The sequence below is a fragment of the Heloderma suspectum genome, chromosome 3, assembly GCF_057233095.1.
Source record: "Heloderma suspectum isolate Gila_16-S chromosome 3, 16-S_ref, whole genome shotgun sequence".
NCBI classification, from domain to species: Eukaryota; Metazoa; Chordata; class Lepidosauria; order Squamata; family Helodermatidae; genus Heloderma; species Heloderma suspectum.
Window position 1 is genome coordinate 157406356 of NC_139460.1, and position 25111 is coordinate 157431466.

General features: G+C 44.7%; 1 protein-coding gene across 1 annotated transcript in view; it reads left to right on the top strand.

Moving 5' to 3' along the window:
• KLF12 (KLF transcription factor 12) overlaps nucleotides 1-25111 on the top strand; it is a 270767-nt gene that overhangs the window by 220582 nt on the left and 25074 nt on the right. The window contains exon 6 of the mRNA XM_084844838.1: nucleotides 15235-15392. Within this exon, the coding sequence (XP_084700964.1) occupies nucleotides 15235-15392 (158 nt within the window). The remainder of the gene's footprint in view (nucleotides 1-15234; nucleotides 15393-25111) is intronic.

Here is a 25111-nt window from a genome sequence, read left to right on the forward strand (position 1 = left end):
TGCTTCTTCAGGGCAATTTAATATAATGTAATGGGTGTTGTTTGTTCCCCAAACCGCAGTCTGCTATGCTACCAAGGGTTTATTGTGACCCCCAACACAATCCTAGGTATTTTATTGATTGATTGATTGATTGATTGATTGATTGCATTTATATCCTGCCTTTTTTTCCTCTTGCAAGGAATGCAAGGTGGCTTACATTATCCTCTTCCTCTCCATTTTATCCTCACAACAACCCTGTGAGGTAAGTTGGGCTGAGAGTCTGTGACTGGCCGCAAGTCACACAGTGAGCTCCCATGGCCAAATGGGGACTAGAACCCGGATCTCCCAGCTCCCAGTCCGTCACTCTCACCACTACAGATACACTGGGTATCTAGTCACATTGTTTTAAATTATTAAATGTGTTATTAGAAAACTGCTCACTTACGGCCATTATAGCTTCTTGTTTTTCTGCAGAGCAATTTCAGCTTTCAAAGGACTGAAATGACAATGAAAGAATGATACTAGGCATTCAAACAACTTTCTCTTGTAAAATTGAGGATTTTAGAAAGCATACTTGCTATATTTGTATTTATGACTAGAACCACCAATAAATTTGGAAACCAAATTTCCCATGGTTCCCAGCATCCCTAGATATTATCAACAGGCACCTACTTGGAGTATTTTCGGAGCCTTCTCTATGTTTGAGAAAATAAGGGGTACATACAGTCCCAGGGAACACCTGTAAATCCATTTCAGATTAGCCGGACACCAGTGAGAGCCTGGATTCGAAGCAAAATAGATCTGAGGGACAGGTGTCAGTTATCCAGTGTCTGAATCTCCCCGCAAACCCAAGTTTCCGATTCTACCTCGTCACTATCTTGTGAACTAGCACAAGAGAACCTACGGGCCTTGTTTTAGCATAGTATGGCCTGCATTCCTGCTTGCCTTTCCTCCGCTGCCTATTGTTTGGCTCAAGCTAGAAGCAAAACGTATACCCAAGGCACGGTGTGGGCTACATACCTAGTGCGGCATGCCCTAGAGTGGCTCTGCCTCTTGCCAAAAAGACTGACCACCACCACTGTAAAATCCTCTGGACCATTCAACATAGGCTTTTGTCTGTCACAGCCTATTTGCAGTCCCTACATACATTAGATTCACAGTTTAGGGGCCTCCGCACTGCTTCCTTGCCACACTATGAACATAATGTCAGAAGCCCAGGACCATGAGGGAGGAGTTTGCTGGCTGGGGGTGCCGAGAGTTGTAGTACAACCCATCTGGGGGGCATTGGGTTGGGGAAGGCTGCTGAAGCTTCCCCTCATGCTAGTACTGCTGCCCTTCTCTGAAAATGGGACACTGTCACCGTGGACAAACCACACAATGGGTTCCTTCTGTGTGGTCTAGAACCTCTGGCGTCACCTTTGCATTGAGGGAAGAAGGCTCGCCAGAGTGGCTCTCCTACCACAAGGAGGTTATCTAAGAATGAACACCATTGTGCAGGAAGTTGCATTTGTTCAGATGGGATATAAACTCAGGTCCGTGGAAGCACATGTCTGTCTCTTTTCTCTTCTATAGAACCACCAAGCCATTTAAGGATTTGAAAAGGATACTCTTGGAGGCCGTGATCTCCCTTCTTGTATTGTTTTTCACTGCCCTCCCTCTAATACACGCACACATATGAGCCAGATTTTCACGTAACATGTATAACCCCTTTCCCCATATGCATTTCCAAGAAGAAAAAGCTTGTACATTTCAACTTCAGTGGGTAAACACAGGTTCTTTATAAAAAAAAATATGATGGATGTGATTTTGTAGCTCACAAAGACTAGATTCATTTGGATCCGAAGTGAACCTTGCATGACCAGAAAAAACATCTGCTCACGCAAGGGGAAGTCACTAATGTTTGCCAATTGCCCCTCACACTGTATTCTAGACAGTCCCTTGACTCCACTGAGAGCAGCTTTCCAAAGGTGCAAGCAACTGTGGTGGGAACAGGAGTAAGAAGCCCCATTGCAAGAGGACTCTACAGACCGTTCTTTGGCTCTAAACCAACAGCTCTGTGTTCACTGACAGATAACCAGAATAAATTCTAAAAATTAAGAAAGCAGAGCTTATACAAGATAAAGAGTAAATGTGTTTTCCTATCCCTTAGGAGACATGTTATCTCTTACAAAGAGCAGAAAATTTATAGGCCCTGCAGTGTAGATCTGGCAAAGTTTGATTTGAAAATGTTTTCATTCCATTGCAGAATACCTAATATTCTCTTCCTGGTGGCAAAATGTTATTGTATACCCCTCTAGCTTATATTCTTCATCATAACAAGCTGTGCATCAGTGGAATTTTTCAGAGTGCAGTACAGTACAGATTCTCAGGCATCACATTTATCACATTAGCTATATGCAAAAAAGGAGGGAGAAGTGGAATGTGATCATCAGCATGTCAAGTTCTGAATTTCATTTTTTATGCCCCAAATTTGTTTGAATTCTCTTGATAACTGATGCCTATGATTTTCATGGAACCAAAGACAGGTTTTAATGGTATTGGTATTACTTCTATAGAGTGCAGTCTATACTTATTGCTCGCAATAGGTCCAGCCATGGGTCAGAGGTCAGAATCCTATATAGTCTTAGGCTCTAATTACACATTATCCCTGAATGCACGTAATGAAATCCCATCTGCCTGTTCCCTTGCTGAAAAGCAGCACTGAGGGATTTCATGAAATCCCCTGAAAAGCGGTGAGTGGAGGGAAGGTTGCTTAACCCCTTTTCTCCCCACTGCTTTCCTCTACAACTCACAGCTTTCACCCCTCCCTGTGGGTTTCAGGCACATGTTTATTCTCACAAATACTGATCCAGAACCCCACATGAGAAGAAAGCAACTTGAGAAAGGGGATTGCTGTAGAAAATGAGTGGACGGGTAACGTGTTAGCACCCCCTCTTCTGTTGCCCCCAGTTCAATTTGACTCATCCCGATGCTTCCTTTGCAGCAAGGAAGCAGAGTTTCATTATGTTCAGATGTAATGTGTAGTTCAACCTTTAGGGAATCCATGATCTTTAATTAATAGCATAAACAGTTAACTGTGATCAGGAGGTTGAGCAGGGTTTTATAAGTCAGGATGCATTCCACAGAGCATGATAGGGATGCAGATCAGGACATGAGTAATTAGAAGAGTTAGCATTTTTGTCTACATGCCCCAGGAGCCCTAATACAAGAGTACAAATGCAGAAGAAAGCACAATGTCCTAGACTTGGGTGGGTCTGACCCACAGAGCTTGTTTGGCATGATTTGGTCACTCAAAACACGAGTCCAGAGACCAATTGGAGCCCAAGAAGCTAAGCATTAGTGATGTCAGTCTGGTACAAAGGAGGGGCTTTTGTGTGTTTTTGTTGTGGGACATGTAGGCAAAAATGGCAGAGTTGCAAATCTTGATATATACTTTGAGGCTTAGGCTCATGTTCCAAATAAGCAGAAGTGTGACACTTAAAAACACACACACCAGAGAGCTGGCTTGAAATGTCCTACAAAGACATCATTACCCAATTTTCCCTAAGGGCTTTCTGCACCTGCTCCAAATGAAATTGAAAGGTGCCTTCCTAAGGGATGAGAGAACACAGGTAAATTTGTGCCAGAAGTAAATCAAAGCATCCAAGGTCCTTTCAAGGTGGCATTACGTGAAATCACTATAGGTTCCCTCATCTAGCAAGAAACTAAGCCAGTAATGGTTTACTCGGTCTCGTTTATATTTCCCTGATCATGTAATAAAAGGGCATGAATTATTTATCTCCTATTCAAGAGCAAGACAATTCACTCGTAATTCCACTGCTGTTTAACAAAGGAGTCCCCTGTGCAAATTAAACATAGTTAAATGTCGTCACGAGACAGACAAAACGCTGTCATGTTGCTGGATCTCACTGAGCACTGCCACCTCCCTGCCACCTTTAATACCAGCAGAATAGAATTCTTAGGCCAGGGTCCCCAAGTCCATAAATATGAATGTATGAAACTGCTTTATCCGGGAGAAAGCAATGGTCATTCTCACCCAGTCCATCTCTACTCTGACTGGCAGTGACTGTCCAGAGTCTCAGAACAAGGCCTTTCTCAGGTTTGCCCCCTCCCCTGATAGCCAGGAATTCTGTTTAGATGAGTGCATGGAATTCCATGCAAGTGAGTGAGTGGGCTGGTGGTGAATGGACAGATCTCTCCATCCTGTTCCTCCATTCCACACGGGCTCTATGCTGGCTGTTAAGGAAGGGATGCTTGTGCATAGTTGCAAAGAGGGTAGTTGTCCCTAATGACATCTATGGGCCACATCCATGCTGGGGAAATATCCAGTCAACAACATTGCATTTGCATGGCACTGGGTGTGGTACTTCCTTCCTCCATAATCCTTATGGATGGGAAATTCTGTCCTCCCTCAGTTGCCTAACAGTAGCCGCTGACAGCTCCTCCTGGCACTGAGGTTTTCAATGTGGTGCCCATGGGCACCGATGTGCCTGCAGATATCTCTCTTGGTGACTGCCATGTTCCCTGCCCATCCTGATTTTTATTCTATTTTTAAAGACTTCTAAATTACACTTTTTTAACTGGGAAGCTGGCAGGCTGCAAAATATACCGCTGCTCTCCAGCACCGCCTTTATTTGGGTTCAAAAGAGTGGTTTGATGTTTTGGAGCTCAGTGCCCACAACTGCCTTGTACTTAGGTTCTTGGGCAATATACTTTTGTTTTAGTCTCACCACTTTTCCTTCTGAGAAATGAGTGTTTGTCACTGACCATACCCCCTATGGCAGCCATTTTATGAATGAGCAAGCCCCCCCATGGCAGCCATTTTGTGAATGTACCCACAACACTCTCTCCAAAAAGGTTGGGGTTCCCTGAGCTATACGATGTCCTCTCTCAGAGCAGGGAATGTCAAACACTAAAACCTTTCCAACTACAAAGATCAGGAAACTTAGGCCTGCTTCATACAGCCCTTATTGGCTGATTTTTATGTTCATGGAGACCCCTTAATGTTCAAAATAGTTATTTGTGCCTATTTATAGAAATGCACCTCTGAGTATGCTTTGCCAGCAAAAACAGACTAAAACTGACTGCTGCAGCCTTGCACATAAGTCCACAAAATCGTAGGCCACAAACCTTTACTAGTCACCTGCCCACGAATACCAACATTTTGTCTTGGGTGTATACTGCAGTTCCATGGGAGCACAGAAAGGTGTGGGATATAGTATTGGAGACAGAATTCAGCTTCCTGAGAATCTCAGATTTTGTTGTTAAGAAAAGCAACTTTCTAGCCCTTATGACTGCGAAGATATTCTTCAAGCTCTGCAAAAAATGCCTGCTGAAGTCTCAGAAATTAGTGTGACTGAATAAGAAGACTGGCAGAACAGAAGAAATGATCTAAATTTGTTCAATTTGCATATTTTATACAGGACACTGATTTGTCTTTTCTAGGCAAAGAATATGGATTACCCGGGTGCAGAATTCTATTTTTGATTTTAAAAAGAAGTGACAAACCATAGAGTACTCATGGACCTACCTCTACGACTTATTTGTGGCCTAAAAGTTATTTTTTTAAAAAGCATGTTTTCCTTGCCTAGTCACTTGGGGACAAGTCTTAATCACCACAGGTGACCAGCTGAGTGACTATTTTTGAGCCTGCCCTTTAGACTGTAACAAGCTTATCTGATCCTCTGGTCTTATTTTTTAATTGCCTTACAGGCACGTCTTGCACTTTGTTCCTTGGTCCTTTCTTGTGTGCATTCATTTATTACAAACGATGTGAGCTTGGTGGAAACTCCTTCCTGAGAGATTTTTAGGAAGAGATAGGATAAGCTTCTATTAGGCAGTGTCTTAGTTATAGCAAAATCCTGCCTTTGCCCAGGGTTGACTACATAGCCTTTGATATATCTTTGAGCTTTATGGTTCACTACAGGAGATGAAATTATTGAGCCAAGGCTGTGGTTCTATTCCTGCTTCACTGCAGGGGGTTGGACAAGAAGATGGATGATATGCCTCCCAGCTTTGTAGTTCTATGGTTCCATGATCTTGGAGGCAAACCAGGGGGTGATAATAAATTGCAGAGCCTTAGTTTGGAGAATTTATAACCTTGGATATCTGTCTACTGTGCCTGAAGAGCTGGCTTTTATTTCAGTCCTGTGCAATTTTGGCACATACTTCAGTGAGAATTTGTACCAGATGGTGTACATTACTTAGCAGATCAAAATCAATGAATACGATGCTATGTGAATATAGTAGCCAGGATCTTATTACAATTACAGTAATATATTTCTATCTGTGAATTTTTTCCTCTAGTACCACAAGTAATATGTGTAAGAACATTTGTTTTCCTCTGTGGAATCATAGGTTATTGAATAATGAGTTGGCAGTATGGCCAGGTATGCTGTTGGATCTCAGCGAGGAATCACAGTAACAAATTGCTTCCCCTGAATTTAATATTAAAACCCAATCTTTTTACCCATTCCCACTTCAGTCTACAGGAATAGATCTTTACGTTGTGTGCAGGTTCACATGTTGTCCCAGCTTGCAGGGAGTGCAGGAGGCTAGGCCTGGAAGCAAACCCAGGTATGCTAGTTGGGGATGCTGGGAGTTGTAGTCAACATATCTGGAGCACACCGGGTTGGGGAAAGCTGGGCTAATCCATCCTTAGCCACCAGACTTAGAACGAAAGTAGGTTTCTTCCTTCTAGTTATATGGTTTGTCCGCAGTAGTGCAGTTAGCTAGTTTTAGACTCTGGACTTAAAGGTCTTATGGGGGTGGGGAGTGGGGGAGGCTTGTTAGATAGGAATGGGTAGTACTTTACTGACTTCAAAATATGTGCTGCATTTGGGGGCCTTCCTGCTCATTTTGCTGAGCAGGGCCCAGGACTTCTAGCCCAAAGTCTTACCCTAATGGTAGCATTGTTAGGGTGGCCACTTACACGTTGCCCAAGAAGGGGAGATAAGAACAAAAGAGGACAGAGATTTGCATAAAATGTGTATAGGATAAAATGCACATTTGGAAATAATTACTAGAAGTTAAATAGAAATACAGTACATAGTGGGGAAGACTGTGACCAGGTGACCTGTGTGCCTGCTCTCCAAGTGCTAACTTCTTTCTCTTTAAGCTGAGTTTGCATCTGAGATCCCTTCAAATACTGGGCACCTTCAAATAGAGGACTGTCCTCTGTAAAGTAGGATACGTGGCCACCCTGTTTGTCCTCCCCTGGGCATGGCTTTACTGCCTTAGACATTTCTGAACAGGCTCCGATAGAAGCTAAAGGTTGCACAATATGATTGGGCACGGGCAGGGGGAGGTCTTTTCTGCTGTGCCATATTTCTGGTCCACAGGCCAGAGTAATGTGAGAACTGACCCTTAATTACATTTTTATCTTTCCTTTGCTTAAGAGAAAACAAATAGAAAAGGCCTTTTTTTAAAACAAAAGCCATGGAAAAAGAGGTCTGATGTTTCACCCCCTAATCCTGAAATAATTGACTTGTCCCACCCACCCACCCACCCCCAAAAGCCAATAAACTTTGCTTTAATATAACTATGGGCAGAATCCAACACCACCCTTGCGTGCGCAGCCAGCCCCACCAATTATGGTCCACAAGCAGCCCCTACCACTTATGGAACAGCAATCTAATGTTTCCAGGGGCAAGCCAAAACGAGCAGAAAGACTCGTTTCTGGATGGGAGCAGGTCAGCAGAGCTCCACCTGCCCTCTTCCAGAAATGAGTGTTTCCACTAGTTTCAGGGCTTGCCTCCGGAAATGCGAAACTTTCTCCTCAAGCAATTGGGGCCACTTGCAGACCAGAATTGGTGAGGCTGGCCACCCGTGGATGAGAATCAGTTGCCAGCTCTGCTAGTGGATGGGCAGCGTTGCATTCTGCCTTATATCTTTATTTACTTCTATTTACAAACAACCATTACAGAACAATTCAAATGAGTACTCTTCTTTGATAGCAAGCTTTCTTTCTGCAGGTAAAAGCATGATTTTAAAGGAGTAATTGCCATCTTTTGTAGGTTATGCATCAGCCACGTCGCCAAACTGTGCTAAATCCAAAGACTTTCAAAGGCTGTACAAAGAAAGCAAAAAAAAAACAAAAACCCACCCCACAGAAATGCAGGAAGGAACTGATACTGCTGATAGAAAGAGAAAGATAACATTGTTGCAAGCGGCCTGTTTGAATCCACTTTTTGTTATCTAGATGGAGGACTGACTGACTCCCATCTGTTCTGAAGAACTCTCCTTCCACCTAGTGGTTGAATATAAATCTTCAGTTTAGTGCAAAGCCCATTGATTAGACTGTGAACCTAGGGACACCAGTATGCATTAGAGGGGCTGAATGTCCCTTGAAAAAAGCAAGCCACCATGTTGGGTGGATCTACAACTCCATTCCCATCAGAGCAGGGAGGTCCCATGCAGCATTGATCCTGCCCCAAGCCAGCTATGGGCAGTGACATCATCCCAAAGGGTCACACTGGGATTCCCTGATGCAATGCAACCCATGCAGGCATAGAGGAATCCCAGAAACACTGCCGATACCCAGAAAGCAAAGCCCTGTCTTTGAACCCCGTGTGTCTAGGCAAGGGGAAGAGTAGGGAGCCAGAAGACAGGATTAATTGAGCTGTCCCCCTGAACAGGGCTCGGACTGCACCATGGTTCAATCCGCAGTTACGAGCTCTGAAACAGGAGGTGAGATGGCTAGAGTGCCGGTGGCAGAAGTCTCGCTCCAAAGACCATCAGACACGTTCTAGAGCTGTATCTTCAGCCTATCACGTGGCGGTGAAGGCAGCAAAAAAGGAATATTATGCTGCCTTTATCGCATCTGCAGAGTGCTGTCCCAGGAGGCTGTTCCAAGTGGTCTGGAGCCTGGTCAGTCCAGTTGCTCCAGAACCGCTGGAGCATTCTAAGGCCTCCTGTGAGGCAAGGCACTTTGCAGATAAAATTAATCGGATTATGAGTGTTATTCTGTGGTATGTGGATACAGTTAGCGAGCAAGAGGCGGTCTGTGGCAAACTGGTTTTGTGGGATTAGTTCCAGCTTCTTCCTTCTGATGAAGTGGACAAGGTGCTTTCATCTGTAAGGCCGACCACCTGCTTACTTGATCCTTGCCCATCTTGGCTCATTATGGGCTGCAGAGAGAGATTGGGTGAGGGGATCAGGGCGGTGGTGGACTCCTCCCTTGAGGAGGGGGTGATGCCATCAGCCCTCAAGGAGGCAGTGATAAGACCACTTTTTAAAAAGCCCTCCTTGGATCCCCAAGTTCTGAACAACTTTCGCCCAGTCTCGAATCTGCCATTTGGGGACAAGGTGATTGAGCGGGTGGTGGCAATGGAGTTGAAGGCACACTTGGAAGAAGCCAATTATCTAGATCCATTTCAGTCGGGCTTCAGGCTTGGGCATGGGACAGAAACGGCCTTGGTCGCCTTGGTGGATGATATGAGGAGTGCTTTGGATAGGGGCGAATGCTCCTTCCTTGTTCTCCTCAGCCTCTCAGCGGCTTTTGATACCGTTGACCACAGTATCCTCCTGGACTGCTTGGAGGGGTTGGGCATTGGAGACACCGTATTACGGTGGTTCCGGTCCTTCCTCTCCGGCAGGTACCAGAGGGTAGCACTGGGAGAGGAGGTTTTGGACCTGTGGCCGTTCACTTGCAGGGTGCCACAGGGTTCCATCCTTTCCCCGATGCTATTTAACATCTATGTGAAGCCGCTGGGGGCTATCATCAGGAGGTTTGGGGTGCGGTGTCATCCGTATGCGGATGACACGCAGCTCTACCTCTCGTTCAAATCTTCACCAAGGTTGGCTGTAGGATCGCTGTGCAAATGTCTGGAGACGGTGACTGGCTGGATGGGGAGGAATAAGCTGAAGCTGAACCCTGACAAGACCGAGGTACTTTTGGTGGGAGACAAGAGGAGGTTGGGGGATGCCGACCTGGTGCTGAATGAGGTACGGCTACCCTTGAAAGACCAGGTCCGCAGCCTGGGGGTCATTTTAGACTCCCAGCTGTCCATGGAGGCTCAGGTGTCAGCTGTGAGCCCGACAGCACTGTACCAACTCCATCTGATACGGTGGCTGCACCCCTACCATCCCGACCATCTGCTCCCATCGGTAGTACATGCCCTGGTCTCCTCTCATTTAGACTACTGTAATGCGCACTACGTGGGGTTACCCTTGAAGAAGGTTCGGAAGCTGCAGCTGGTACAGAACACAGCGGCTCGCCTGATTAAAGGCAGCTGCCAGCGAGATCACATCACTCCAGTGCTGAAGGAGTTGCTCTGATTACCAGTTGTTTTCCGGGCCAAATTCAAGGTGTTGGTTTTGACCTTTAAAACCCTATACAGTTCCGGCCCAGCCTATCTCAATGACTGCCTCCAGCAACACCAGATAGGCCTCTCAACAAGATCAGCCTCAGATGGCCTTCTCTCTGTCGCATCAGCCAGGACAGCTAGGCTGGTGAGGACGAAGGAAAGGGCCTTCTCTGTGGTGGCCCCCACTCTGTGGAACTCCTTCCCTAGGGAACTCCGCCGTGCCCCCTCTTTAATGAGCTTCCGCCACGCATTAAAAACGTGGTTGTTCAGTCAGGCATTTGGGGTTGGTTAGGGTAATTTTAGAAATGTGATGTTTTTAATGTTGAATTTTATTGTTTTGAACTGTTTTTATTGTTGTACATTGCCTAGAGTGGCTGGGTGACCAGCCAGATGGGCGATTAATAAATTAAATAAATAAATAAATAAATACCCTGTAATTGCAAAGAGGAAGCTGGACCTTTGCCCTGGAAAGTGGTTGAGTAAATACATATATACCTATGTGAGTGTAAGAGTGAGTTGTGCCTCCAGTTTTAGTCCTGAAACAAATTATGCCAAATGTTTGGTGGAAACCAATTCATGAGAACTCAAATTGTGGACACCCTTTTTTTTCTCCATGCCCTTCACCATGTTTTTTCCCCCAAATGTTGCTGGATATACGCCTTGTTCTGTAGACTTCTTTTAGCATCTAATATAACATGTTCAAAGTTAAATTGTCAAATGACATATCAAGGATACCAAAGATCCAAATTTGTACAGGCATAATAGTTATAAACATAAATTTCTTCAAGCTCAGTTTGTTATAGTAAATAATAAGTCGTTGCCAATATTTTAATATATGGCTAGTAAAGGTGATCCTGCCCAGCCTGAATTTTTTTAAAGCTGCAGTTTTGCTCACTGACATGATGTCCCAGGCTTTTCTCTGACACTCCTCCACTAATCCTTTCCCATTTTTCCAGTCTTTTATCAACTAATATATTGGCAGCAATCAATGAGTATGCCGCTCCTTTCCTGTGGTTCTTCCTACTGCATCCTTTCTGTAGCATGAATAAAATTCAATAATTGCATTTAAATAAAAGATGCGTCGGTTTTGACAGAGCAGATGAGCAGGGCAGGCAAAGCTGTTTGCTGGTTACACATCTGCAGCCTGCTTCAAGAATCTGATGTGGACACAGGGCCAGCCATTAGGCAGGATAAGGTAGCTGCCTCTGGTGGCAGATGCTGGAGGCTGGGTTAACAAGCAGTGGAAAGGTTTTGGAGGACAGAGCTGTGTGTGTGTGGCACCCCAAAGCCAGCCTGCTGGCCCTGCTGCCCTCAGAAGATGCTGCCCCATAAGCAGTGTTGAATTAGGATTCAATGGCTGGTCTCATTTGCTTCTGTACTTGGAACAGGGAGGGCGGGGCATCTTGTCCTTTGCCTCAGGTGGCTCTGGATGCACCTCGATAGCATGACATTCAACAACTGATAGCTCTGAGGTTGCCTGGGGAAAGGGCGACACCCCCTCCCCCATGTTCAGCACAGTGTAGGCTGTTTCTCACTGTGCATCTTAAGAGACACATACAGTATCTCTGAATCTGCAACGGAGGCAGAGAAGCTGGCCATGTTGGCTGGGAAATAAGGGAGTTGGAGTCCAGCACACCTGAAGGGCACCAGGTTGGGAAAGGCTGCTCTATAACATCGGCTGCTTACAGTAGACTTTGAAGCTGAGTGGGAGAAAGAAAGAGCCCTGTTTGGCATCATAAGATCTCACATCTAATGCTCAGCATCCAAAAAAATCTCAGAGAGCAATAACCAAATTCAACCTACGCTCATGCCGGAGGGTCCTCTAGTTACAGCCAACCTTGTGTTCTCCTTCCTGTCTTACCAGAGATTGCCCACTGGCCACTAACTGTCTTAACCCACACAGTGGATTGCTTCCTTTCCTGGAAGTAATAACAACCAGGGTAGGAACTGCAGCTGTTTTCGTCCCTGGCCCTGCTCCAGTTCCATTGTTGCAGGCCAACACGTAGAATTTTCCTGGCATGGAGTTGTTCTGATGGGAAATGATTTGCATGCTTGATTTTGGTTCGCGTTAAAGGCACAGGGGCAGGAGCAATAAAAAAGTTGGCTACTGGACTATAGAATCATTCACTTTGCTTGGAAGTACATTTTGAAATGGGTCCAGTCTTTTTTCTATCCGCAGCGACCTGAAAGAAAATCAGTTTGCTGTTGATCCTAAGCACTTCTGTTTCCCCCTAAGTGTTAGGCTGCAAGCCCACGCACAACTTTCCTGAGAGCAATCCCCATTGAACGCAATGGGGCTTACTTCTGAGTAAACACATATAGGATTGCACTGTAAAATACTTAACTTTGGGCTGGATCATACTCCCCCCAAAAAAACATTATATGAATGGCACTTATCGTCAGCAACACTGAAAAGGGTGTACCCCAGTCTTTATGGAAGAAGCAGAGAATGTGATGCAGAGAACACAAACAATACCCATATGTGGCAGTACCATGAAAGAGAAAATCATTCTGGCTGAAGGTAATAACAACTATAAAGGAAATTATAGGCTATCATTTACTATTACATCTTCCATATATGCTATTAGGCTATCTAAAGTGGAACTTAAAAGCCAAGGACATGGAGGTTATCTTAAATATGTTCACTTTTCCCCAGATATAAATCATCCTGGAAGCACTCCCCAAGGTTAGTAACTAGTTAAGTCATGCAAGGAACAAATGAATTTATCAAACTGACAAATCGGATAAGAATAAGGCTGAAATTATTGGGAGATTGCATGGCTTCTGCTGACTGTAGCAGCCTTGTTTCCTCCCCCTCCTCTTTTCTCTGTAGTTGCTAGAAAATAAAAACATACAAAGTCATTGTATTGAGAGTTTCTCCACCTTCCCCCACCCCCCATAGCAGCCAATGAAGTAGAAGGATGGTAGGGAAATCCTCTGTGCAATAACATATTTTGAATTGCTAGGAATTATGGTGGACAGAAGAGGAGGAGGAGGCTGCAAGGAGGCTACTTTCAGCAGAGGCCATGGCATGGCCATACTCTACGAGCCCCCTTCATGCATTCCGTCCTTGCACATGCTTAATATGGAAGGAATGGGATCAGGTCCACTGGCCTCTCTGACACACATTGAGTAGGCCAACTGTGAAGGATACCCCATGTACTTACAGTTGCAACTGAGGTTTCTAACTTTGTGGAAGCCTAAACACATTGAGACCCCTTTGCAGATGTTCTGCTCAGTGGGTGGAGGTTTGGGGTTGCAGCCAGCAACATCAAGGGAGTCAGCAGGTGCAACCCTACCCCATCCTACATTCAGTGTACATATGGAGAGAACACATGAAGAGCTCCCTGGCTCTAGCCTTATTCTAACCAGATCTTTCAGTTTGACATTGCCTGAGTTAACCAGTGATTAAGCCTAAACTAAGGAAGAAGAACAAGACATCTTCTCATTTTGTTCTAGTGAAATGGTTTTCTGTTTGAATCCTACATGAACAGGCATGTGGAATTGAGATAGAATCAAATGTTATTTCTCATTTAGTATTTCTTTTTCTGTTTTCCTTTATATCTCATATTGTTTCCATTGCCAAAAAATTACAGCTCTATAAATCATACAAGTAAAGTTTGCACACGTATTTTTTCAAAATAGAACGACCTAAATCCATTCTGAGTGTCTGAGCTTAACAATGGGATTTTCTTCAATTCCTGGCACTAAATGCCTGTCCAAATTTTAAAATACAGGGTTGCTTTAGGAAGAAATTAATGCATGGGTTTGTCCAGGTTGATTGGTGCGCCAGTTGTCCCTCTTCCTGGAGAAAGAAGATCTGGCCACAGTGGGCCATCCTTTAATTACCTCCCATTTAGGTCATTTGAGGTTTTGAGGAGCGCAATCCTATGGCCCCTGGGTGAGCATCCCAGAGACCATAGGATGGCTCAGATTCCACCCTCTGAGGTCAAATACAGTGCTCCGACCTTGGAAGAGGGAATCGGAGATCCAACCCCTCGCTGCTGGTGCAGAGAGAACTGCATTGGTTGCCTCTCCAAGGTCAGAAAATCAACATTGGGGAGGGGGGAAAGGGAGTGTTCCAGTAGGTGGGGAGGGGAGAGGCCAGGATACGTTTTATCCTGAGCCTCCTCCAGTTTCCTTTCCTCCCACATTGAAGCGCCTGCACTAGACAGGCTGATCTAGCGAAAAAAGCCAAGATCGGAGGACGGGGAGACAAAGATTGCCTCCACCGCTCCTCCCGCCCTACCAGCTTCAGCCTGGCAGGGCATAGGAATCTCAGAAGCCTCCAAGTTCGTGGGTTTCCTGTGGATTGCGCCCTAAATTGTTATAAGTTTGAATTGTAAGTCACCTTGGGGGGGCCTGTTTGGGCTGACAGACATTTCATAAATGTATGTATAAATAAATAAATAAATAAATAAATAAATAAATAAATAAAATAAAATAAAAGTTTTGATCAGCCTCCAGAGTAGACCTGCACAATTTGTGATCTGCTGAGCTGACCACAGCCCACCTGCCATGCATTGTGAACTGCTGCATACTTAACCTCTCCATCCTCCCTTATTTTTGCAAACCCAGGCAGGCAGCAAAATCAGGAAGTTTATCAGTCCCCTAGTGGGCAAATGTAAATGGTTCCTAGTCTGAGTCTGACCTTGTGGGTCACAAGTTATGCAGGCCTTCTCTGGATTGTGGGAGTTCCTAGCCACAAAACCCGTTCCTAGTCGTATTGAGCTTGATAAACAGAAATATGTTCAGAAGAGGTATTTTTACCACGCCTTAAAGATCAAGATTTAATGATGGTTTCAATGTATTTCTCTTGTGATCTTAATTCACGTTTTAAAAAACCAAAAAAAACCCACCCCTCGGTCTCTTGCCATTAATATATTTGACTTTCTCCTATACAAAAGTCACAGACAGTCTAACTTCCTATTTTGCTTCTGCTTCACAGTTCAATTTCACCATTTAGTATTGAGAGCACAAGACGCCAGAGAAGGTCCGAATCCCCTGACTCTAGAAAACGCCGCATCCACCGGTGTGATTTTGAAGGATGCAACAAGGTATACACAAAAAGCTCCCACTTGAAGGCCCACCGGAGGACACACACAGGTAAGGGTTTTGTTGCAGCTTTCCATTATATGTTCGGCGGTGGCGGCAACATATCTTGGCAGGCATGTATTACAAATTTGACGTTATGAAAATGCTCAGTTAACATTAATGGACATTCACTACTGTATAAGAAACAGTAATTATTCTCAGCATATAACTCCCAAGGTTAGATACAGCCCCGGGCTTTTACACAGTACTTCTTAAACAGCCTTCCCCAATCTGGTGTCCCTCCAGATACTTTGGACTACAACTCCCAAAATTTCTGACTAGCTGGGGCTGATGGGACTTCCACAACTTCCAGAGGGCACCAGTTTGGGGAAGGCTGCTCTTGAGTATTTCCAGCATCCATATGAAACTAGAATCATAGGTTTTCCTCTCATGTGGGCACCCTCTGTTGTTCCCATTCTTTCTCAGTGAAGGTAGAGATGCTGGCAAATTCCCCCCTAGAATGGATATTTTTGCCCAGTTTTGGCATTCCAAGCACTTGGCACCTGGTGGTGATGTTATTGTTTCATACCAGGGCGTAGGGGCATGATCCAGATCCAGTCTAGAGTCTGAATTAGTTTATCCGATGTTTAATTGACATCAAAGATATTCGTCTGTTTATCTCTAGATAAGTTCCAGTTGTGGTTAACTCATCTCTAAGGGATGGTATATTGTAACTGAGCAAATGTTCTGTGCCCCATTCTTGCTCTCTCGCTCTCTCTCTCTCTCTCTCTCACACACACACACACACACACACACACACACATGATACGGATAACTAAAAGGCGAAACCCTGGGATGAAAAGCTCTGCATATCTGTCCAGGTTGGCACTGCATCCAGGACAAACAATAGAAGCATATAGCAAGGTAAGAGGAGACAATGACCTGGTCTGCATGATCACCAGGACTTAAATAAAATGCTAAGACAGGCCACCGGTTATGTGAGGATTGTTTAACCCTCACAGAACCCACCCTCACCAGGTTCAGACAATGTGGCAAGCCACAGTTGCAGCTTGAATACTCAAAATGGCCACCCGCATACACTGCAGTCCAATGTGGCTTAAATCATGTGAACCAGCCCATTATCATTTGATTGTGCAAACTGGCCCATTATCTCTGAATTCTAGCTGATTAATGTTGCTGTCAACATATAAGCCCCCTTCATCCATTATTCACATGAAGGGGATCCATGCATTGGACGAGAAGCAGGGCCTTGGTGCTGACCCCACCCTTAGCATCGCACAGCTCCCCAGCTCTAGCCCTCGACATCCACACTTAACATGTGGACAGTGGAGGCAGAGCCAACAGCACAGTGCATGGCCTTTTCAGTGCATGGCCCATGTGAGTATTGTGTGAAAGGAGCACACCAAGGCCTAGTGAGCAAACGCTTTCTTCACAAATGTGCCTCATCCTACCACTTGTGTTCTTTGGTCTGAATGCCCCTTTAGCTGGAGCTTTCCATTTCCCATGTCTCTCAAGCTAGCAGTTTTCAAGTGCTCTACCATCAGGGAACCTCTTCATCATCTACTTGTCTGCTGAGGAGGGGGAACCGCTTCTCATTTGCCACAGATCGTCTGTGGTGTTGCAGGGGATTCTGTGGAGCATTTGAGGGCACTGTCTTAGTTTAGGTAGGCCCCAGCTCAACCTCTTGGACTTAACTGTAGCTGTGCATGAATTGAGAGCGAACCCTGAGAACACCCAACATTCCCTTATGGCTATACTCTCCATGGGAGGAATGGTAGCGGTGGGCAAGCTGTCTTTCAAGGAAGCTTGTCCGTTATTACTCACCTTCTCTTTGATGAAGCCTTGAGAAGTTTCCAAGGAACTCCAAGGTTACCTGGCACGGAACTTGACAATTATTTTGCCTTTCCATGTATCTTTCATTCAGGGTGAGGGCAGAAGGCAGAGTGCCAGTAAGAGATAATGAGCCCACGGAGTTCTCAATGCATGAAATGGAAAGGAGGAGGATAATGTAAGCCGCTTGGGTTCCTTGCAAGAGGAAAAAAGGCGGGATATAAATGCAATAATAAATAAAAATAAAATGAAGGCTCTCAGCATCTCTCCATGGTGGTTTGCTCCACCCCATCTTACAAAACCAGAGAGAGGTGACGAACTCCCCTTGGCCACCCTGGGGAAGAGAAAGAAACATGAAGTAACTGGCCATTAGCCCTGTGAGATCTAACGGCTCCACCTTTTACGGTGCAGGAACAAAGGCTCTTCATAACTTTCCTTGCCTTTAGAGGCCTGGTCCTGACTGGGGCTAATGTCTGCAACTCATGTTGCCCTCGGAGGAGCATAATTTTGTGTGGGATTTAATATATGCATTTCCCATAGGGTTTTACATTTTGTTGATGTACGAGGCAAACTTCACAATACAAATTTGCCCTAATTAAATCCATCCTACAGATGAACTCACTACAAAAACATCATAGGATGTGTATGCTCACTTTAATCACCTGCATTTGTACATTTTATTCGCAAACTGCAAACCTAAGCCCAATTAACTTGAAGATAAGCTGTTCTGTTAAAATCAGTGGGAATGTGTTCCCAATAAATGTGCTTGGGTATCAGGGTGCTCATCTCTAAGTGGTTGTCTAGCAGTACTTGGGTTAGAACCAAATGTCTTTTGAGTCATATTTCCTAAAACAAAATGTGCTCAATCTCATTAAGGTTGCAGGGGATGGAGGTGCGACAATACAGAACCCACGTTACATGCATTCATATTGCTTTGTGGATTTTTAAAATACCATTATATGCAATAGTATAATGGACGTACTGTACGATGGAGGCAAATACAGTATCACATAAAGCAGACCTACACAACTTGAGACCCACAAAACCAAAAGCAGCCCACTCTAATGGGAGGAGCCATAGGTCAGTGGCAGAGCATGTGCTTTGCATGCAGAACGTTCCAGGTTCAATCCCTGGTAACTCCAGGAAGGACTGGAAAATGCTGCCTTCTGAAGAGAGACACTGACAATCACCATAGACCAGGGGTGGGCAACTTGTGAGCAACAGGTGTTTTGGCCCACAACTCTCATCATCCCTCACCATATGCTGTGCCGACTAGGGCTTATGGAAGTTGAAGGCCAAAACATCTGGAGGGCCACAACTTGCCCATCCCTGGTGTAGACGGTACCGAGGCAGATGGGCCAGTGGTTTGACTTGTTCTTTTGCATTGTGGCTTGCCAAGGGGTTGACAGACACCCTGTTTTTGCAGTCTAGGAGGTTTACTGGCATCCTGGTGGATAACCATAGCTGAGTTGAGCTTGAAGGGTCAAAGACTAAGTTGTGCAGGCCTGACACAAGTTCAACATTCTGTAGCTTAAATGTGCAAAATGAAATGTATTCACTTTCTCGTAGGACTTTTGGGGGAAGTTCAAATAGTCTTTCATGAAAGCGGTGTTGAGTGTGAATGTACTGTATGAATTAATCTCATCCTGCATTTATATCTCAGTCTTTACTTTTTTGCCTAAAGCAAAGTGAGTCAATTATCTATGTATGACCCAGGGTAATTAGGGTATGATATTGGCTAGGTATAAATGAATTATGACAGCCCTGCACACAAGAATGAGCAAGCTTGAATAGGAGAAAACAGATCACAGAAACTTGTATTGCGTAATTTTACCTTTTCATGCAGTTTGTGGTTGCAACGTTTGGCATTCCTGCAAAATACATAACTAAGCAGAATGGGATGGAAATGTCTAAATGGTTGTGTAAACCTGGAACTAATAAAGCATTTGATTAGGTTGACCATATATATATTCGGATTCAAGAGTTAGAGGCCGTGACCCAAATCAGGCCCTGGGAGGACTATCATTTTTCCCCACTCCACCCCACCAACCCACAAGTAAGATAGGTGGGAAAGGGCTGATGGGTGTGGTGATAGGAATTTTTCAACACACCACATTGCATGATGAATATGGAACTTGGTGCTCCACTTTCCACTCCCGAATTAAAGTAGCCCTCCTGAAAAACTAGTTGTTGAGTGGGGTAGACAGACCAATGGGGTGAACATGGATTGGAGATCCTTCTTCTTTTAAGACCAAAGGCCTAGTTCTCACAGAGGTGGCAAGCCTGTATTTGGGGCTGTGCAACTTGACAGTGGCAGTGGGGGCTCACGTGATTGAATGCGAGGGGGGAAAGGAGGGTCCACACTTCAATGGCAGAGCACATGCTTGTCTGCAGAAGGTCTCGGGTTCAATCCCTGGCAGCATTTCCAGTTGAAAGGATCAGGGGGCAGGTAATGGGAATGATCCTCTCTCTGTCTGAGACCTTGGAGAGAGCCACTGCCAGAGTAGACAATGCTGGGCTAAATTGACAAATTGCCTGACCTCAAATAAGGCCTCTTCCTATGTATGTTCCATACAAAAACCCACACCAAGTTTCCTGCACATAGAAAACCAGATGTTAGTGAGAAGGGTTCCAGCCTAACTTTCTTTCTGACCTCTACATACAACCCAAGCACAGGTTCACCAGGCAATAAACCAGTGTGGCATGCAACTGTCCCTTTTTTTTTCTCCACCAGTTTTGAATACATAACAGGAAATAATGAGGACCCCACCCCTGGACAGCTATCACAATTAGTGTTGATGACAGTAAAAGTTTATAATGGCTACAAGTAAATGCAGTTGGTCTGCTGTCAAAACCTAGCCGTATAAAGTTCAAGTCCACTTCCATTTTTAATTATGCCTTCTGTCACCTTCCCCATCATTCATCTGCATTTATTATTTGCAATGTATTGTTCAACACAATGTGTCCCTTTATTTTCTATTGTTTTTGTATCAGCTGAAGATGTTGATATAGCTGGATGTATAGATACAGTGTGTGTGTGTTTCCTTCTGGTTTTGTGATTTAAACTCCCACCCACCTGCTTTCCCCCCTTCTAATTGCATTGGTCTTGGATTCCTAATATCCAGTGGGTCAGAAGTTACATTTACTGATATTTACAGGTTGCCATTCCCCCTCCATCCCAATCTACTCCAGTAATATTTGAGTCATGTGGGTGGGGCTCACAAAATGGTTGCTTCCTATACAGCATTGTTTACCAGTATTGGAAATAACCACGTAATCTCCCAAGTTCAAACATTACAGTACAGGCGTGAGAAGCAACATTGTGCTGTACCAGTAATGAAGTGGTTAGGATGGGGTGAACCACCTACTTGACCTAAGACAGTTTCACAAAACATGGACTTAATGCTGGTAGTTCAGACATGTTTGGAGAGGGTCAGAAGTAGGGATGTACGAAAACCATTTACCTTTCGGGGATTATGCTGATGGTGCAGGGGGAGGCGTTCCATCCCTCCCCCCGGAATCCTTGCCGGGGGGGAGGAGCTCCGTTCCTTCCTCCCCCCACGGAATCCTGGCTGGCCGGCTGTGCTCCGCAGCGATTTTGCAGAGCCGCCGGCCAGCTCCGCCAGCAGCCGGACATCCAGCCACTGGCTAGCAGGGACGCAAATGGCGGCGGCTGTAGCCGCCACCGTTTGCGCCCCTGCAGTCAGCTGTGATAGGCTACGTAAATGTTTACGTAGCCTATCACGGCTGATTAAAAAAAAAAAAATGCGCGTACGCAAATGGCGGCGCCCATGGGCACCGCCATTTGCGTCCCTTATTTTGGCACATCTTAGTCTACGTAAACATTTACGTAGACTAAGACGGCGAAAATAAGGAACGCAATTGGCGGCGCCCATGGGCGCCACCATTTGCATATGCGCGTTGTTGTTGTTTTTAATCAGCTGTGCTAGGCTACGTAAACATTTACGTAGCCTATCACGGTGTTTTTTTAAAAATTTAGCCGTGATTGGCTACGTAAATCTTTACGTAGCTGATCACTTTTTTTTTTTTTTTTTTTAAACCTGGAAATGGCGGCAGCGGCCGCCGGTTGGAAGACCGGCCACCGCAGCCGCCGCCGCCAGGAAGATCCGCCCCAGGTAAGTCCCGTCCCAGGGGGGTGGCGGGCCGTTCCACCACTGATTTCGGGGGGCCGAATGCGCTGGCATTCGGCCTCCCCGAGATCCGTGGCGGAACTTTCGTACATCCCTAGTCAGAAGTGTCTACAACAATGCAGATGCTTTGGACTGGTTATTGCCTACATTGGCATTTCAGCTTTCTGTACAGTCAAAAAGCTTCCCTATAAGAACATCAGATCCACTAGAGGGCGAACTTGATTAACAAATTTCTTCTGAAAACAAACACAAGTAGGACCCTACCTGTCAGAAATGCAAATTATTAAATTCTGCTTTCTGATTACACTCCCCCCCACCCAGACACCCCTTCCCAAACTATCTGAAGTAGCCATGAAACATCACATGTAAATTATGAAAGGACTATGAATAAAAATTCATTTCAAAGGAAGAAACTATCACAGGCCACATCACCTGTGTTTTGTCAGAGTAGTTTCTACTAATTGCTAACAGTGACTACCCTGATGAATAATCTGTGAAAATCAGGAGGTAGGGGGAAAACGGCAGTATAGTCATACACAAAATATTGATCCAGTCTGCCTGTTCATGTGTATAGTTTCAATAGCCAAGGAGCTTTATTAATGTCTACTTCATGTTATTTGCGTCTTCTGCCTTACGGGAACATTTTTCCATAGAGAAAAGTGAGGGTGGTTGCAATTTAACAAAGACTACAAGAAACAGACAGATTGTTAACCAGCCTTACAAATGTCATCAAAAGTTACTAGCCCACAGATCTTTTTTCCTTCCCCACTTTTCCATTCATCCTTACATTCTGGCACATCAACAGACTAAAATGAATAAAATATCTAACTCATTTTTCCTGCCTCGTCACCTGGAGAGGATTCTTATTCACCATAGGGAACCAGGCGATTGGCTATTTCCAAGGCTGCCCTTTAATTCCTTTCAAACTTGACAAACAGCCTGATGAGAAGGGGCTTGGAAGACTTAATAAATTATGATGTGGAAAGAAAATACAGGAGTGACTTGCATAACTTAAATCATGACATATTCGTATTCCCACAAGTCAATCCTGAATGTGAAATACCATGTAGGAAGAATGACTATGCCTAACTCTGCAATTGTATTAAAATATTCTTTATTGGTCGCATTTTATTTATTTAGTGTCATCAGTGTACATAGCACATTACAGTTCAATATTCACAAAAAGACAACCCTACGCTCTAAGGAGTTTGTAGGCTTGTTAGCCTTGTGACAAAAGTCATGGGGCTGGGTCATGGCACCCTGGATCTAAGGTAGTTGTGTGTCCACACATCTTTCCACAAAAGATTCAGGATTCAAAACCAAAGGGTTCATAATGTTATATTAGAACAACTCAAACATGTATTGTTGTGGACCATAATGAACTAAAGAAAGATAGCTTGAGCCTCTCTACCTATCAGTAGTTCCACTGTAGTGGTCATTGGCCTGGTTCAGACATAATTATCTTGGTCTGATGAGCCTGCTTGCTCCTGCCTGCTTTTCTTGCTTGCCTTAATGCAGCACTACCAGGGTTTGTTAAACAACAGTTTCCTATTATATTAAACTGGGAAACTGTGGTTTAATCTCTGATGACAAACCAGAATATCAAACTGTGGTTTGATAACCTAATTATAATCAGAAATTATATCATGGTTTCCCAGTTCAGATGTAACAATTTAACAATTCTGAAGCAGTGAATTAATGCACGAAAAAGAAGGGAGAAAGGCAGCATGCATGTAATGTTGGTTCTCAGTTGCTAAACTATGGTTTATCAGTCTGAGACGGTTATGTTTGAACCAGGACATTCTCTTCTCAGCTTGGGAGCAGACAGTTCTAAGAAAATGTGGAGAATAGGGGGTTACTTCAATTCAGAGAACACCTTAAACTTCCAGAGGCAACAGTGTCAACAATGTTGGACTCTTATGTTGGTACCCAAAAATGGTCAGATCAACAAAAGAACAGGGGTCGGAAATACCAGTGCTTCATTTGGTCTCAAAACACACACAAACTAAAGTGGGGGCACAGAGGAACTCACAGGAACTGATGATACTCCCTTCATGAAGGCCTCTGCACTATAACCTTGGTCCTAAACAGAATCCTGAGGTGAAGTTCACCAAGATGTTCTACCCATCGTAACACATGATTTCAAGATAGGCTAATACTCGCCTCATAACACTGAACATTTACATAGTACGCTTCAAAGGAGCACTTCGCATACATTATTTCAGTAATCCTGATGACAGTCGTGTGAAGTAGGCCCCATATTATTATCCCCGCATTGCAGATGGGCATCAGAGGTAGAGAGAATAAGGCCTCCAAGTGAGTTTGTGTCTGAGGTGAGATTTGAACCAGAGATTTATTAGCTCATAACTCATGCGATTAGTCACTGCGCTGCACCAATATTTATTTATTATTTATTTTATTTATTTACAATATTTATATACTGCTCCACATCAAAGATTTTGGAGCAGTGAACAACAAGACAAAATAATAAAACCCCATAATTAAAACAGTTGAAACATTTTAAAAGACCATCTACTGAACTTAATAAACTGCAGCTGGTCACTCAGGGAAAGCCTCTCGAAATAGCAATGTCTTTAGGAGGCGCCAAAAACAACACAATGTTGCCACCTGCCTGACCTCCAAAGGCAGGGAATTCCACAGGAAGAGGGGCACCATGCTGAAGGCTCTTTTCCTGGGCCAGAGGCCCGTGTGGAACCACCAGGAGCAAGCCCTCCAATGACCTCAGTGACCCAGCAGGTTGGTAAGGAAGGAGGCGCTCTCTCAGGTATCCTGGTCCCAAGCTGTTTAGGGCTTTGTACACTAGTACTAATACCTTAAACCTGGCCTGGTAGCAAATAGGCAGCCAGTGCAGTTTCCTCAGCAAAGGAGTTAAATGTTGAAAAGGGGCAGCTCCTGACGACACCTGAGTTGCTGCATTCTGCACTATCTCCAGCTTCCAGGCCAGCCTCAAGGGTAACCCCACATAGAACATGTTGCAGTAATCCAGTCTTGAGGTTACTAATGCCTGTACCACTGTGGCCAAGCTATCCCTGTCCAGGAGAGGCCGTAGTTGGCGAACCAGCCAAAGCTGGTAAAAGGCACTCCGAGCCACAACAGTCACTTGGGCTTCCAGCGACAGTGATGGATCTAGGAGTACCCCCAAACTATGGACCTGATCTTTCAGAGGGAGTGCAACCCCATCCAGAACAGGCAATGAGCCTGTCTTCCAGACTCAGGAACCACTCACCCACCAGGCTTCCATCTTGCCAGGATTCAGTTTCAGTTTATTGGCCCTCATCCAGCCCATTACTGAGTTCACGCAGTGGTACAGTACTTGCACAGCCTCTCCTGATTCAGAGGAGACACCACAGTATAGGGTGCAATATAGCAGTATAGCCTAGATGTGCTTTATTATTATCTCGGAAGGTTTAATCACATTCAATAAATAGTTTTCTCAGAGGAATCAAAGGAAAAGGCCTTCATTCTCAGACATAGTGAGGCACCATGTGCTAGCATCCTGGGCTCTTGACCTGCACTTGGAGGCATTGCTAAACATTTCAGAAATGCAGCCTTGTACCTGTGAGATTGCCAGGGCATCCTGTGGTCCAAGGTGTTTCCTTTTTAATAAACTTGAGGCACCTGCAGAAGAGAGGATGACAGAGAACTTTGGTGTTTTGTTTAGTCTGAGCCTGTTCAAACTCTGCATTCCTCAGGCTCCACTGTTGCTCCAGATATTATTTGAATAAGAAATGGCATCTGTCATTAGTCTTTGTTGAGATTTTTTCTTTG